The sequence below is a fragment of the Schistocerca americana genome, chromosome 4, assembly GCF_021461395.2.
Source record: "Schistocerca americana isolate TAMUIC-IGC-003095 chromosome 4, iqSchAmer2.1, whole genome shotgun sequence".
NCBI lineage: Eukaryota > Metazoa > Arthropoda > Insecta > Orthoptera > Acrididae > Schistocerca > Schistocerca americana.
In genome coordinates this window covers 742,758,787-742,776,111 of record NC_060122.1, presented here as the reverse complement: position 1 = coordinate 742,776,111, position 17,325 = coordinate 742,758,787, and the positions used below count along the sequence as shown (strand labels likewise).

Genomic DNA, 17,325 nt, shown 5'->3' with positions numbered 1-17,325 from the left:
TGTAATGGACTGGCCTGCACAGAGTCCTGACCTGAATCCTACAGAACACCTTTGGGATGTTTTGGAATGCCGACTTCGTGCCAGGCCTCACCGACCGACATTGATACCTCTCCTCAGTGCAGCACTCTGTTAAGAATGGGCTGCCATTCCCCAAGAAACCTCCCAGCACCTGCTTGAACGTATGCCTGCGAGAGTGGAAGCTGTCATCAAGGTTAACGGTGGGCCAACACCATATTGAATGCCAGCGATACCGATGAAGGGCGCCACAAACTTGTAAGTCATTTTCAGCCAGGATACTTTTGATCACATAGTGTAATCTGTCAATTGAACAGTAATATGTATGATTGTGATGGTTACATTCACAAGCTTTTTTGTTTGGAATTTATTGTCTTTCAGGCTAGAGATGTCGACAAGTTTGTTTGAATATGAGCATATTCAACAAGGTTAACAGTGGTGCATTCTTTCTCGGATTTCACTTCTGTGTAACTGCTATATCTCATGATGGAGTGCTGCCATATTATGATAGTTTGCTGCAAAGTATGTGTTTAATTTGTTTTATGTTGGTCTGAGCTTTGTTGGCCGGTTTCTCATTGTCATAGCAGTAAAAAAACTTTACGTATGATGAATGAAACAATGAGGAAAGCAATTTTTGTTGCTATTGTGTTGCATCTCAAATAAGTTTTTGCAAACTTGTGTCCATCTTGCATTGTGTAACAAAATTTCATCTTACAATTGTTGTAACAGTTATGAAGGTCAAAACAGCTCCAACTGTTAGTGGCTTGTTTAATTATCCATATGTTTCAATCTTCGCTAAATCCATTTTCAAATAATAACAGAACTTGGCTGAGCAAACTGTTAATCAGTTTCTTGACACTGAATTGTTACTTATCCTACAAGAAGTTATCACGTTTCATATACAATAAGAACATTTTGTATATCTAGTAGTAGCCTTTTTAGTGTAATTTTTGTGAGTGTGTATGAAAATAATTAAGTGTTGGCAAATTATTATTCATTTTTCCAAGTAACAACATAGTGGTTTGGGAATGGTATAGTTTCCCATTTTAATTTTGAGTTGTTCTCCAGTTATACTCTGCATAATTGGTTCATAGAAACATGATGTCCCACATCCTTCCCATAAATTAGTCTTAGCTCATTTTATACAGCTTATTTATTACATCTTGTCTTGCAGTACGGTTGGTATTGGGGTCCAATTTCTGGAGAGGCAGCTGAAAAAATTCTGTCAAACGAGCCGGATGGGTCATTTATTGTTCGTGATAGTAGTGATGATCACTACATCTTCTCACTCACTTTTAAACTGCATGGTTGCATTCGTCATGTTAGGATAGAACATGATCAAGGTATGTCTAATATTAGATGTCGTTTTTTGTAAAGTGTTTACATATTTGACCTTTCTTGAATATTGGGTTGCAGCATATTGTTATATATTGTTGATAACGTTGTCTGGCAATGGTTATGGTACAAAGAACTACAGTTTTTCTGCCTTTTTTCGTGTGAAATAACCATTACATTTATTATACATTATATTTGTGGTTATACTTTGTAATTTGGCATCGAATTTCATTGTTTTTCTCGTAGGAAATTTTAGCTTTGGAAGTTGTACAAAATTCAAAAGTCATACTATTGTGGATTTCATCGAAAATGCAGTAGAACACTCAAGAAGTGGGCGTTATTTATTCTTTCTGCATCGTAGACCAGTACTGGGCCCGATGCGAGTGCAGCTATTGCATCCGGTGTCTCGCTTCAAGCAAGTTCAAAGTCTGCAACATATGTGTAGGTGAGTATGCCTGAGATAGATAAAAATTTTATATTGCCATAAGTAATTAAGATATTAGATTTAACAACATCATTTAAAAGATTCACAGAATCTTGAAAATTGTGAAATAAAATGCTTTTTTTCAATTCCCAAACAGAAATTGATAGGGGAAGAGTGTAGAGGAAGAACTCCAGGAAGCATAGAAAACATACCTAGTAAAAGAAAGGCTCATTTACCAACAAGCTGAACAAACAATTGTAGCAGGGCAGGGACTCAGATTACAAGCATAGGTGATTCTTTAGCTGTCAGAACAGTTCCTTAGGCAAGAGAGAGGGAAAGATAGGGAGTAGAAAGAAAGGGAAAGATAGCGTAGAGCATGGGGGGGGGGGGGATAGCTGGCAGTTACTGATATTTCAGAGATGAAACTAACCTCAAATGAAATCACGGGTTGCTAAAAGAAAGAAAGAGAGAGCAGACAAAAGCTGATAAAATGCATTGGGAATGGGGGATGAAGTGCATGAAATTATTAGAACAGACAAACAAGGAGACATTCACTGATAGAGAAATAGAAGTTGAGTGTTTGAAGTATAACGAAGAGGGGTGTAATTAAGGGTGTAATAAGACAGTAGGAAGCATCACGTATCCCTGTACACAGGAAATGGGTTCAACTTACAATTTTACAACTTTATCCAAATTTTCATTTGTCACAACATATTAACTCTCTAACTGCTGCAGAGGTTGTTGTTACTTGCAATTTCGGCCACTGTATCATTATCAGTTATCTGACTACCTGCTCGCTAAGTTACTTGTGCTCAGGCTGCTATTTGGCATTGAGTGACTCATGCAACCTACCTCACACTGTGCTAGATATTTTCTGGAGTGTACAGTGGTGATTCCATATGTTGCTTTGACTTTGGCCACTGTTAATCTAACAGTTATTCGGACACTCAACAGTTCCTGATTTCAACGCTTCTCTGTGAATGTGTGCATGTCCGAAGGAACATTACATCATACTTCTTCACAACAGAGGCCCTGCAATTTGTATTTATCAGCCAACACCGGGCTTGTGACTTCCAAATAAAATGTCTCCCCTGTGTAGGAATAGCATTAAAGGGATTTATAAGTACAGGTAAGACACATGAACGACAATGTATGGAAGTTGGGTTCTGTCCGTGAGTCGTGCTCACACAGCTGAAGCAGTTAAGAGGCAGCCACTTGCATAAAGTGAGGAATCTGTGTTTGAGTCCAAACCCAGCACTAGTTTTCATTCTCTTCATTCCACTCTACAGCTGAAGGTGGTTCATATGCACAACTGCGAATACATTTCATGAAATTATATTTGTCTGCTGCCACGGCCATGGTAGTACTACTACTTTTCCAATGCATACTAGGTGGTCATAAAAATGTGAGCTGTGAGGCAAACCACCATACTATAGAAGCCCATTTCGTATGTCACTTACTTGTCTCTCATGACGTCTGTGAGTTCTTCCAAATCTAGATCATCCATTGCATCCATGTCTCTTTCATCTGTTTTAACTTTGAACAGAATTTAAATCTTCATACCATATTTTATTGTAATTGATTACCCAGTTCTTTTATATTATTTATAACAATCCACTGTCTTTCTGATTTACTGAGCATTTTGATTCTTTTGTAGGCTACTGTTTGCCCCCATGAGTACTATTTTCCGTTACACCTATAAATATTCCCATGAATCTTGATGGGCTTTTTTTATTGTTTTCTTAATGTTATTTAGTTTTTGTTGACAAATATGGTGAGTTTCTTCAGATGGATCGCTGCTCAATTATTTAATTTAAGATTCTTACTATAAGGATGACATGTTGAGTTGCAGACAGGCACGACAAAAAGACGCTTACGCTTACGCATTAGCTTTTGGCCAAAACCTTCGGCAGAAAAGGAAACACTTACACATGTTTGTCCACACAAGCAAGCACGCCTCATGCACATATGGCTGCATTCTCTGGCAGCTCGGACTGGAATATTCCATTGTTTAAGATAAGATTCTTGTTTTTTGTTGATTAACCACTTCTGTCGCTTCATCACAAATTTGTAAACCTTTTCATTTCCTATCTTTTTCTTTTCACCAACTGCTTCATCAGCACCTTCCTTGATCAATTTTTCTAGACTGTGCTATTCTTTATCAGTATTGTTTTTCATATTTGTTCTAGAGTGTTGTTTACAGCTGAGGCTTAAGCCATTGCACAAGTCAATTTATAAGTATACAGATGAAAGACTTCTATGTGTACTTATTTGAGATCAGAATAATTCAGTTCAAACATTTAGTATTTATGTAGCACACTTCATAAATTTATCTATTCTGTAGTTGAGTAAAATCAGTGATGCAGTAAATATATCTTTAAAGATTTTCCAAAGGTTTTGAGCTTAGTAATTGTTTTTGTGTTTCTAACAAGGGAACCTCCCCATCGCACCCCCACTCAGATTTAGTTGTAAGTTGGCACAGTGGATAGGCCTTGAAAAACTGAACACAGATCAATCGAGAAAACAGGAAGAAGTTTTGTGGAACTATGAAAAAAATAATCAAAGTATACAAACTGAGTAGTCCATGCGCAAGATATGCAAGATCAAGGATAGTGTGAGTATACGAGCGCCGTGGTCCCGTGGTTAGCGTAAGCAGCTGCGGAACATGGGGTCCTTGGTTCAAGTCTTCCCTTGAGTAAAATTTTATTTTCGCAAAGTATGCTCTGTCCGTTCGTTCATTGACGTCTCTGTTCACTGTAATAAGTTAAGTGTCTGTGGTTTGCGACCGCACCGCAAAACCGTGCGATTAGTAGACGAAAGGACGTGCCTCTCCAATGGGAACCGACAACATTTGATCGCAAGGTCATAGGTCAACCGATTCCTCCACAGGAAAACACGTCTGATATATTCTATACGACACTGGTGACGGCATATGCGTCACATGACAGGAATATGTTGTCGACCCACCTAACTTGTACACTTGGCGAATGGGTAAAAAGATTCTTCTACCTTGGTAGATTTAGGTTTTCTTGTGGATGTGATAATCACTCCCAAAAAAGTGATGAAAACATAAGACTTTGTCAGATAAACTGAAAGTAAAAAATTAAAATATTCACTCCAGGGAAGACTTGAACCAAGGACCTTTCATTTCGCAGCTGCGCACGCTAACCCTGAGTCCACGGCGCTCCTTTGTTCTCTTTGCTTTATGTTGCGTATTTTACGCATGGACTATTCAGTTTGTATATTTTGCTTATTTTTTTCATAGTTCCACACAACTTCTTCCTGTTTACTAGATTGATCTGTGTTCAGTTTTTCAAGGCCTATTCACTGTGCCAAATCTGAGGGGGGTGCGATGGGGAGGTTCCCTTGTAAGATGTTTGTTATAAAGTTTTACTCGCTTGTGGAAACCACTGTTTTGGCACTGGAATGTGTTGATTTGGGTCCTGTGTAAGTTTTTGTTTTGTCTGGTAAAGTGATCATGAATAACATTTCTCTCTCTCTCTCTCTCTCTCTCTCTCTCTCTCTCTCTCTCCCCCCCCCCCCCTCCCTCCCCCTCCCCCCCCCCCCCCACACACACACACACTTTTTTGTAGTCTGCAGTCATTACCTATATTACATTTATTTTGAAAAATATAAGGGTTTCCGTAATGTAAGTGCATAGACAGTAAAGGACAACACCGGAGATCTTAGAGGTTTACATCCAAACTGATTCTAATTGCAGTGTTTTGCAGTTTTGAAATGTATTTAAAAGAACAAATTTTGTTTAGAACAGTGGTCAAACATACCATTAATGAATGTGGAAAATAGACTCTCAGTTTATGATATGATTATGACCAGAGTACAAAACACTCCAACAGACTAAAGATTTGTAGACTTAGTAACTATGCAAAAATGTATGATAGATAAGATGCACATAGAAATGGCAGATGCTGCAGCTGTTAATAATCACTTATTTGACACCAATGAACTGCCCTTTAACATGATTTAATGTTCATTCATGGCTTGATGATGTTTGCTTGACTGGAACTGGTGTCAGTGAATAAATACACCTTAGGGGGGGGTTTTGTGAAATGTTTATTCACTATCCCTAACAACACATTACAGTAAGCTGTGGATTTGTCTGTTTTCACTGCCTAAGGTACGTAGACTGCTCTCATCTTTAGCCCCTCTAGCTTCATTTATACAAGGTGTCCATAATTTCCATTTCAACATACTGTAGAAAGAGAACCACTGCCCAGAATGATGTCAAATTTGAGAGGCATATTATTGCTGCAAGGAGAAATGTCACGGAAGGAAAAAAATTAATGAAAATTTTACCAATATGTAAATGGGGTCAGCTGGAAATGACAGATAGATCGCAACACGACAGTCAACAGTTGTGGCACTGTTAGTTAGGTAAGCTCGTCCATCATGGCTAGGTCGTCCTACATTGGATGGGAAAAATCAGTTTTTAATTGTCCTGAGGCCAAAAACCATACGAAAAGGAAAATGACATTGGTTTTCAATTGTCATGGGACCAAAAACCGTGTGGTCGCAAAACATTGGAAAGCGGAAGCTGATAAGGCTTGCGCCAGAAGTTGCACTTGGCTTGCATCCAAAGTTGTGGTTGAAAAGCATGCTCACAAGTGCACACTGCCAGTCTGTGTTAAGCTGCTACAAAGGCAACTACATTGAATGATGCACAGAGATGCCTTGTTACTTTCATCTTCACCATTCTACGATGTGCAAATCAGTTGGATGTTTGGAGCTTAAGAATGGAGAGAGAACATTTACAAGCAAGAATAAGGCAGCAACTTCAAGAGGAATTGTGTGTTATGCACTCTTATATCATTACTTACCGTACCTTTCATTTCAGACAGATAGCAAACAAAGACTTTGGTAATGCTTATTTTTATTGTAATTGGCCAAGGACTGTATTTACTTGTGGTCATCGTAAGGTTGGTGAAGGTGAAGGTGTCTGTCTTGTGCACAGGTCATGGTGTCTATGAACAGGTGCCCTAGACTGCCGATTGTATCTTATCACAGATAAAGTATGTCATGATTTAACCCAATCGTCCTTTCTTTGAGGGGAGACTTGCCTTCAGTTTTTAATTGTGTTAGTGTGAAAAATCACATAAAAAAAACAAAATGACATCATTTTCTAGTTGTCATGAGACTGGTGCAGGACATGTTCAATATGCTGTTCACTGTTTTCTGCCAGAAGTTGAAATTGAGAAACAGCATGTTCCACAACAGGTGGGAGTGTCTTGGGGGATCATGTTCAAATGTATTGCACAATATGTGCCTTCAGCTCAGCTATGTTCATAATTGGAGCACTGAACACAACATCTTTCATATAACTCCAGAGCCAGAAGTCACACGGATTAAGATCAGGTGATTTGCACAGTCAAGCTGTAGGGAAATAATGGCTGATAATTCTAGCATTTCCAAATTGTCTATACAGCAGCCACTGCACAGGTTTTGCAATGTGGGGAAGAGGGCCATCATGCACAAAAATGATCCTACCCACACATCCACACTGTCGAAGGTTTGGAATGATGTTGGTGTGCAAAAGACTCACACTATTTACCAGTGAATTACAAGGAACAGGACCCACAGGATTCATCTCCTCAAAAAAATGCGGCCCTATGATAAATGATGCCATCAATCCGCACCGCGCTGATCACTTTTGTACTGTTTGTTATCTTTCTTGTTTCTTAGAGAACTGAAAAATTGTTTGTGGAATCTTACGCAGTATATTGTGGTAGGACAACACTCTCACCACATGTTTTTGAATGGGAATAATACGACCAGTTCCAGCACAATTTCAGCAAGAATTATTTTTTAGTAGCTGCTGAAAGATTACACACTGCAGATCTCGTTTGTCTAGGGGTTTTTTGTAGTTTTGTCTGCAAAATAATTTCTCCAATATCAAGCATGGCCTGGGTTTTGTTCTGTTTAAAATAAACTCCACCAGATTGGAAATACTTTCAGCTAAAAATTATATTTATTCGTACTTTTTGTTAGGAGCTACACCATTTTCACTAACAAAATTGATAATCTAAATCCATTATACTACACTTGTCATGAAAGCATGCCCATCTTCCTCCAGTACTGATAAAGAAGTGGCGGGCAAGCCAACATCCTAGATTCTTTGGATAAATTGTATCTTCGGCAGTTGATTACATTACACTAGCCCACCAGACTTACAAGTGTACCCTGGTCCACTTGTCAGTCCGATACAGAAATTGCATAACTGTCTTGGCTTCTATACAACTTTTTATGACAACTCTAGCAAATTGTTCATTCTTACATCACCCATTGACTCCCTGCTTTGTCTCACAACATAAATTACATAAACACACATATTGGTTTGTTGCCCAGAAACTTACTATAAAATAGTACCATAGTTAAAAGATTTTCTCATATTAGAATAAACATAGCACTAACTCCTGTATCATCAATGATGTTACAAAAGTATATGAGTTCACCAATACTAAACTCTCATGAACTTTGTAGATTATGTGATAGATATCATGATTAAGAGGTGAAAGAAGCCAGCATAAACTATCTGCTTTGTGTGATCAACACAGCCAAATAAAAATGGTTATTCATGGTGAGCATGATGTAAAGCAAAAGCACACTTGCATATACAAGAAAGTATAGTCTATTAACTATAGAACTTATAAGCATTATGGTTTATTTAAGTGAATGAGCAAGATTTCAAAAATTATGAGATTTGCTATTCTCACACAGTCGGGGTGGGTGACATGTATTGTCTCCTAGCATCATCATTAAAATAAAATCCCTCATTTGTCAAGTATACATATTTTGCAATTCATTAAATACCGTACAATTACTTAAACAAGCACGTTGGAATTACGAACTCTAATCTTATAACAGAATTGAGTGACAATCAGTCTAGATACAACATCATTTTGCACGAGATATGTTACATGACTTAGCATGGTGATTCAATTTGTTCCTGTGACTTTATCTCACAGGATTTCATTTTTCTAGTAAAATTCTTTCCAGATAAAGGCATATTTGTAGGCTCAATTTGTCCTTTTTTCAATATACGGCTTCAAAGAAACAACGTTCCTAAGACCAAACAGCTTTCTCGACTTGTGATGTACTAATCGGTACGCATTCGAGTGGGGGTCCTCAATAATCTCAAATGGCCCAATGTGTATATATAAAAAAAAACTTCTTGAGTTCTGCTGTTAGTAACTTCGATCGTTCATGGGATTTCACTAAGACATGGTCGCGTACTCTGAATGTGGTAGCTTTTATTTTTCTGTTTTTCCTAGATTCACCTACTTTCTTCGTGGTTTTCTTTACAATATCTTCATGTTCTTTCATTGGTATTAAGGCACATTGTGGAAAGTCTAAGTCAGAAATAAGATTCACTTGTCTGAGATGAAACATAATTTCATATGGTGAAAATCGAGTAGAGCTATGCTGCAAGCTGTTCGTGATGTCCTCAAAGTTGTTTACAAGGTCGGACCATGTGACTACAATATGTCCTGCAAAGTCTCCCTATTTCCCTCATGCACCTTTCTGCTGGGTTTGAAGATGGGTTGTATGCTGGTATCAAGATGTGTTTTGTGTTAGTTTTTTCCATGAATGCTTTCCAGTTTTTTTGTGAACTATTATCAGATGTATTGCTTTAGGTTTCCCTAAGCTCTTGAAGTAATCTCTCTCAACCTTTGTAATGATCTCTTTACTCATAGCTTTATGAACAGGATAAAGTTTAATTAATTTGGAAAATACATCAACCATGATGAATATGAAACAGTGAGCACCTTTGCTCTTAGGTAAAGGGCCATAAAAGTCTACAGCTACTAAATCTAATGGCTTATCCGGAATAATGTTCTGCATTTCTCCCTGACATGTTCTGTTACTTACTTTTGCTCTTTGACATTTGTTGCATGTTGATATTTCATTCCTCACCTTTACCACGTTACAAAAATAGATGTTTTCTTGTAACTTTGTTACACATTTCTGTATTCCACAGTGACCATAACTTTCATGGGTGTGCCTTATTAACTTGTCTGCCTCACACTCTGGCCAACATAGCTTCCAATTGTCAGAGTCCACGTCTGTTCTTCTAAAGAGTGTTCCCTTAAAGACCTTATATTATTTGTCAAGTTTATCGTACATCTGTTGCCTAAACAGTCCTTAACCAATTTCCAGTTAGGATCGTTATTTTGTCCCCTCCTGATGTTATTGCAAAGTGTCCTTATGAGCTTTTCATCTTGGATTCCCTTCATGTATCTTATTTTAAATTATTTTTCTTCCTCTTGATCAAACATTTCCTCATCTCCTCCTACTGGTAGCCTGGATAAAGCATCAGCTACTACATTTTCTGACCCCTTAATATACTCAATTTCATAGTCAAACTGTTGCAGGAACATTGCCCACCTGGTTAATCTATTATGATATAGTCTACACTCCTGTAAATAACTTAAAGCTTTGTGGTCTGAATACACTTCTATCTTGTGTCCTAACAGGTATGTTTTAAATTTTGTAAATGCCCAGTGTACCGTAAGTAATTCTTTTTCTGTGACTGTGTAAGTTCTTCCATGTTTAAGTAACATTATACTGGCAAATGCAATAGTACAATGAAGTTTTTTTCCATTCACAACTTTCTCCTGAAATAGCTCTGTTCCTAGTCCATAATCACTGCTGTCAGTGTGAAGACAAAATGGCAAACTAAAATCTGGTCTGTGTAAAAGATTGTTCGTACAAAGTTCATTCTTAATTTTCTCGAATGCTTTCTGACACTCTTCAGACCAATTCCATGTAGCATTTTTTCTAAGTAAGTTGCTTAAACATGTTACATTAAGGCATTGTCCATTTATATATTTTTGATAGAATCCACAGATTCTGTAGAAAGATTTCAATTGTTTTCAGTTTCTAGGAGATGGAAAGTTTACGATAGATCTTATTTTCTCAGGGTCTGCACTTATCCCTTCCTTAGTAACGACATGACCTAAAAATTTGAGTTCTGACACACCAAATTCACATTTTTCTAGTTTTAATGTCATTCCTCCTCTTCTGAGTTTTTCACACACCTTTTTCAATAACTTCAAATGATCCTCCCAACTTTGATTTGACACTAATATATCATCTACATAAATGGTTAATTCTGACACAACTTCTTGGCCAATTACATAGTCTAGTGCTCTTATAAATTCTGTGGCTGATGAGTTTAATCCGAAAGGCACTATACAATATCGGTAACATCTCCCATTGTATAAGAAAGCAGTGTACTTTCTAGAACTAATTGCAAGAGGTACTTGATGAAAACACAAAGTTAGGTCAAGGCTTGACATAATTTGGATATTTTTAAATTTATATAACAACTCATCAATGTTCTCTGGGCGGTCAGTTTCTCTGTATAAACATTTGGTTAACTGTCTGGAATCTAGCACTAATCTGACTTGTCCAGTAGGTTTATTTACAATGACCAAGGGATTATTATAAGGGCTTGTACTCTCAATGATTTCACAAACTTCCATCTTTTGTAATTCCTTCTACACTGTTACCCTTTCCAAGATTGGAATACTTTACAGTTTTGTTAAGAAAGGTCCATGTGGTTTCAACTGCAAAGTACATTCGTATCCGATTACTTTACCTGGTATATTGCTAAATACATCACTATATTCCCACAAAAATAATTTCAAATCTTGTTTTTGGTTCTCAGTTAGTTCTCTAGCTTCGGCTACTTTTTCATTTACCAAGTTTTCAAACTCTATCTCATCTGTATCAAAATCTGTGACTTGGTTTTCAATGTACTTACCTTCTTTTGTAAATTCAATACTGTTCACAGTCTTATTCATACTCGACACATTTGATGTAAGAAGTTTCATAGCAATGACTTAACCACTTGGTAGAGTCATCATTAATTTCTGTCCTACCCAGTCAAATGCTGCACTTTTATTATCCAAGGCATGCCTAGGATCAAATCCTCTGAGAGATCAGGAATAATGAGACACCCATGTGACCATGATACTCCTTCAATTTCAAAAGTAATAAAAGCCTGACTCCTTACTGATTTACTGTGCCTCCCAGCAGCACCTGTTATTTTAATTCCTGCTACAGGTAACTCAACATAACCCTTATTAGTTTTCAGTTTTTTACTTAATGATTCTGATATCCCAGATATTTGACTTCCTGTGTCCACTAAATACTTTCCTTTCCATGATCTATCTGTACATCAATAAATGGACTGGTTACATCAAAGTAAAATTTTTTATTAATATTCTCATGTAATAAGTCATCTTCAGTTTCACTAAAACCCATATCCCTTTCTAGTGTCTTTACCTGTATCATTACTTCCAGGGTTATATGCTTTTATTACCGTGATTGCCTTTTCTTTGGCCTGGTTACTATTCCTGAATTTTTCTTTAATCCAACTACATTCATTTGTGATATTGTGTGTCTTTCCTTTATATTTATCTCTTAACATTTGTGAAATGTGGTACTTAATTCTATGCCACCATTCTGGATACAAAGTTTCATATATATCAAGTGTTACCTTTCTGAAATTTTCATCATCCTTAATGGCACTACTGTTAATCCATAAGCTAAGCAAAAATTGCTCACTATCTGACATTTCATCATCTACTCCCTTAATGCTGTTAAGATTACCTGCTGTCAATTCCCTCTCATTGTTTTTCTTACATGTATTAAGATCAAATAGCTCATTGGCTAAAATTCTGACATCCTTATCATTCAAATTGTCAACTGTGTTCATGTGTACCTCACTAATTGCATTACTATCCTATTTTATATTAGTAGTCCCTAAAGCTCCCAACTACTCACTTACACCAATAAAACATCTTTCTTCACTGCTATCCTCAGTCTCCTTTTCTTCCCAATCAACACCACAAAAATTATCCTCTGGATCCTCTGCACCCTTACCTTCAATATGCAGATACACATTTAAATCATCTTTACTATGTGCAATTTTCATTCCTAGCCCACCAGACTCTTCCATAAGTTCTCTAATTCCTAACACACTTTGATCATTTGAACAACTATTTTCCAGCAAGGTGTCCCTCTCAGCCCACTCATAGAGTAAATCTAAGTTTAATTCTTCTTCACGGTTCTCCAAGCAAGCAGTGTCTTTAAATAACTTACCTTTTGTTTCTTGTTTATTTGTATGACATATTATTTGTAACAGATACCACATTAATGGGATAACACTTCTCCTTAAAATAATTACTCATTATGTCACTGGCATTTTTCTGTTTAGTTTGGCTGTTTGGGTTGGCCCTTTCCATTTGTGTATAAGTAGCTCCTATCTTGCGGACCGCCAGTGGAGCCCTATTCAGTTTTTTAACTCCTGTATTGTTGCCTGTTCAGTTCTCCCCATACCATTATGACTATCCAACTCCTTTGGTTTATTTTCAAAGTGTCTGTTACCAAATTGATTATTGTTATTTCCATATTGATCCTTGTAATGGAAATTGTTTTCTTGTGATCCCTTGAAGTTGCACTGGTGATTTCTCTGATGAAAATCATTACTTCCAAAATTGTGTTTCCCCAGTTTGTATGACCTGTCTTTTGAAAAGGGTTTTGACTATGGTATTGTGGTTTACCCGTTTTCTCAATAATTCTGTCTAGTTTGTCTGCATACTTCAAAAACTGATCTGTTGTGTCATAGGTCCAGAAGCTAATTCCCACTGTAATTCATATGGCTGCCTTCTTTTTAGTGTATCGATTTGAGTGAGTTCATCAAAATGTTTGCCTAGGTGAGTGAGTATCCTTGACTGATTTTTGCAAAATTGCTTCTTGCTACTAAACTCATGTTTATAAACTGGTCCATTCAAGAATTCACTTTTTATTCGAGCGTGTTCTGTCTCTGACCAGAATTTACTTAAGAACCTCTCCTCAAACTCTGCAAAAGCCATTCCCTCAATACAATGTTGATTAGTCCATGACAGTGCTTCATCTTCTAGAAATCTTTTCACAAATTTAATTTTCAAATTATCATTCATATTTGGAAAAAAATTATCTTTGCAATGCTTCAGGAAATCTACTGGATCTATACTGCTCTCATCTGAAAAGTTTTTTTACTGGAATATTGCACCACATATTGCCAATATTGTTTGCCAAACTATTGGTTTCCATATTGCTACTAACACTTTCAAGTTTCTTAGTGATGTCATTAATACTATTTTCTAAACTCTTGACTTCATCTTTGCGTATTTGCTTATTTGCATCTATTTTTTCAGTAATGATTCCTATGTTTTGTTCAAATTTGCCTTCTGCTTGAACAATTTTATCATCTACATTAGAAATACAAGCAGATAATGTATCTTCTGCTTGTTTGATATCTGCATGCACAACTTTAAATGCATTATGGATTTTCTCTCTACCTGTGCTAATTTCAGTTTTCAGATTTCTTTTACTTTTGCATCTACATTTTTAACCTTTCTCCCAACATAATTGACCTTACCCGTGATCTGATTATGACTCAAACTGGAAATTTTTGCTTCTACTTTTTGAAAGTTTTCGTCATTTTTCTTTTCATATTCTTTGAACTGTTTTTCAAATCTATCACTGATGTACTTAAGATTCTGGTCTAACTGAGCAGTGTTGTTTTGCTCCATTTGATTAAAACGAATCTCACTATTTTTCTCCATTTGTTCCAAATGAATCTCATTAGCACCGAGTCTGTCTTTAATATTTTCTAACCACTCCCCGTTTTGTCTGTTAGTGTCATCAATTGCCTTAAATTTTCCCTCCGTATAATTCATTATTGTTGATAACATGTCTTTCCATACGAGTTTCAACTTTCTCTACAGGATCAAGACTATTCCTGTTGCATTCACTTTCGTATGATAAATTTACAGTGATACTAGCATTAGCGATACCGTTGCCAATACTTTCCTCTTTTACAATTGTCATCACAGGAATAAACAAAAACAAAAAATTTATCTTTGCTAAAGGATACTAAATTATCTTACTCACAGTTCACTGATTTTCTTATCTTATAACATCTTCTCTGTTGATTGGTGGCTGATGGAATTCACAACACTGAAACAATGCACTTACATGAATATTGCTTTTTTGTTGCACAACACTTTACACTTTTATCTTCTTTCTTGACTTATTGCGCCGTTATTCTTGCTCCAGTAACTGCATTCCGATGTCTTGAAGGTGTCAGCATACGACTTTCTTGAACATTTTCATCCAGGATGTATGAATTCTGTCGTTGTCTTCGCAATCTCGGTGGTAATTTATTTCGATAACTTTTTCAGTAATCCCGGACGACGACACCATACTGTACTGGTTATTATCTTTCTCGTTTCTTAGATAACTGAAAAATTGTTTGTGGAATCTTACACGGTATATTATGGTAGGACAACACTCTCACCACGTGTTTTTGAATGGGAATGATACGACCAGTTCCAGCACAATTTCAGCAAGAATTATTTTTTAGTAGCTGAAAGATTACACACTGCAGATCTCGTTTGTCTAAGGGGTTTTCGTAGTGTTGTCTGCAAAATAATCTTTCCAATATCAAGCATGGCCTTGGTTTTGTTCTGTTTAAAATTAATTCCACCGGATTGGAAATACTTTCAGCAAAAAATTATATTTATTCGTACTTTTTGTTAGGAGCTACACCATTTTCACTATCAACATTGATAATCTAAATCCATTATACTACACTTGTCACAAAAGCACTTCCGTCTTCCTCCAGTACTGACAAAGAAGTGGCGGGCAAGCCAACATGTGCCCAAAAGTTGCAGACATCCCCGCTTCCTAGATTCTTTGGTCTACTGACCTTATAAACTAATATAGCATTTAACATCTTAAACAAGTCCATTATATATCATAAAAGAACATATTCATAATTAAATAAACTAAACACGCTCTCTGGCAACATAATACTATAATGAATTACCTACCTCTTTACTGTGGGCATTGTACTTTTTGCTTCAGGTAAACCGTATCTCTGACAGTTGATTACATTACACTTTGCAGAGTGAAGTGGTACTGGTTGATGTGCGTGTGAATTTCCCATTGCCCATATTCTGTAGTTCTGCATATGTCCTTGGAGATAGAAGTGCTCTTTGTTTGCCCACAGAATGTTCCATGGTTATTCACTGTCCACATCCATGCAAGCAGAAAATTCCAGAGCAAACATTTGTCTTGCTGGCAGTTCAGCAGGAAGCAGCTCCTGAACATTGATGACTCTTTATGGATAGCAGTGCAGGATGTGTTGTAGGATTTTATGCACTATGCCTGCAAGCATGTTCAACGTTCGGGCAACTCCTCTTGCACTGCGGGTTTACACACCACTGCTGGACCCCTCCTGCAGCGTTGTGTCCACATCTTTGACGACACCATATCAACTGCTTTCCTCTCTCTGTCACAATGCACTTTTAAAAGAAACGGTCCTTCGAATTTTGCTTTCATTCTTTCCAGGCCTTGAGCAGACTTGGGACCAATGCCTTTTTTCATACCTTTGAGCGTCTGGCACTTCTGCAGGGCTTCTGGCACATTGTCACCATTCTTGTAAATTAGCTTTACCAGCAACAGGCAATCATTTATGGAGGTAATCATGCTGGTTGTCTCGGATGCAAACTGAGGAACAGCCATGTGCTGTGTATTTGTTGGTAGATGTATTCAGATACTTACAGTGCAACCTATTGGTCAATTTTTTGCGCCTAAGACATTTCCCCCCTGCATCAATTATATGCTGTTCATATTTGATGACATTCTGAACAGTAATTCTCTTTCTACAGCTCTTTGAAACTGCATATATATTCTGTGAGACCTGTTTGAAGATTCTGAGGTTATTTCAGGTGGTGTAAGTAGGTATGATGTTCCTGAATCAGTTACTGAGCCAGAGCAAATAAGTTATGTAAGCTTCCAGTCCTAACACCCTCTTTTCGTTTGATAGGGCTTGATACACGGTGCAGTACGTAGTGAAAGATGTTCTGCATTCATACCTGGTTTCTTGGCACATTTTCTGTTTCGAGCAAATTATGATGTATGTGTCGGTGTATCTTTCCTTGATTGTTCATTCTGAATAGTATTTGGAAAATGCCTCTCAGTAAATTTTGGGAATTCTTGCAGTCAAAATACCTGTCTGTACTAGCGTTCCTCTGGTCTGTGGCATAAGTTTCAACTTTTTCTCTTACCAGAGACAGATGAAACTATTTTTCACCAACTGCAACATAGTCGCATATACAAACAGTGATCCAATACTGTCAAATGTTTTTTATTCCAGTCTTTGATCACAATATCAATTCTTTAGACAGATGAAACTATGCTTCTGGCATTTATTATTCTGTTGCTACTCTGAGAATATCAGGAACATTTAAAATACACAGGTTCACTTTGTGGAAAAAAAAATCTGCAAAACTCTAGAGTTTATCGATTCTTTCAACAGTCTTTCTACCAGCACACCCCCAGTCTCTCTCCCTGCCTTTGACATCCTTCTCCCTCTACCCACCTCAGACGACACTACCTCCAATACAACCAGTCCATCTGCCAAGAAACAAAGCATTGGCACTGTTAGTCCAAATGGTACCAAGAAGGGGCAGAGG

At 37.1% G+C, this 17,325-nt stretch overlaps 1 protein-coding gene across 3 annotated transcripts in view; it reads left to right on the top strand.

Moving 5' to 3' along the window:
* The window catches only part of LOC124613095, a 78,759-nt gene that overhangs the window by 33,010 nt on the left and 28,424 nt on the right, over window positions 1-17,325 (top strand). For all 3 annotated transcript variants that reach the window (XM_047141686.1, XM_047141688.1, XM_047141687.1), the window contains exons 5-6: window positions 1,190-1,358; window positions 1,597-1,795. In XM_047141686.1, the coding sequence (XP_046997642.1) occupies window positions 1,190-1,358; window positions 1,597-1,795 (368 nt within the window). The remainder of the gene's footprint in view (window positions 1-1,189; window positions 1,359-1,596; window positions 1,796-17,325) is intronic.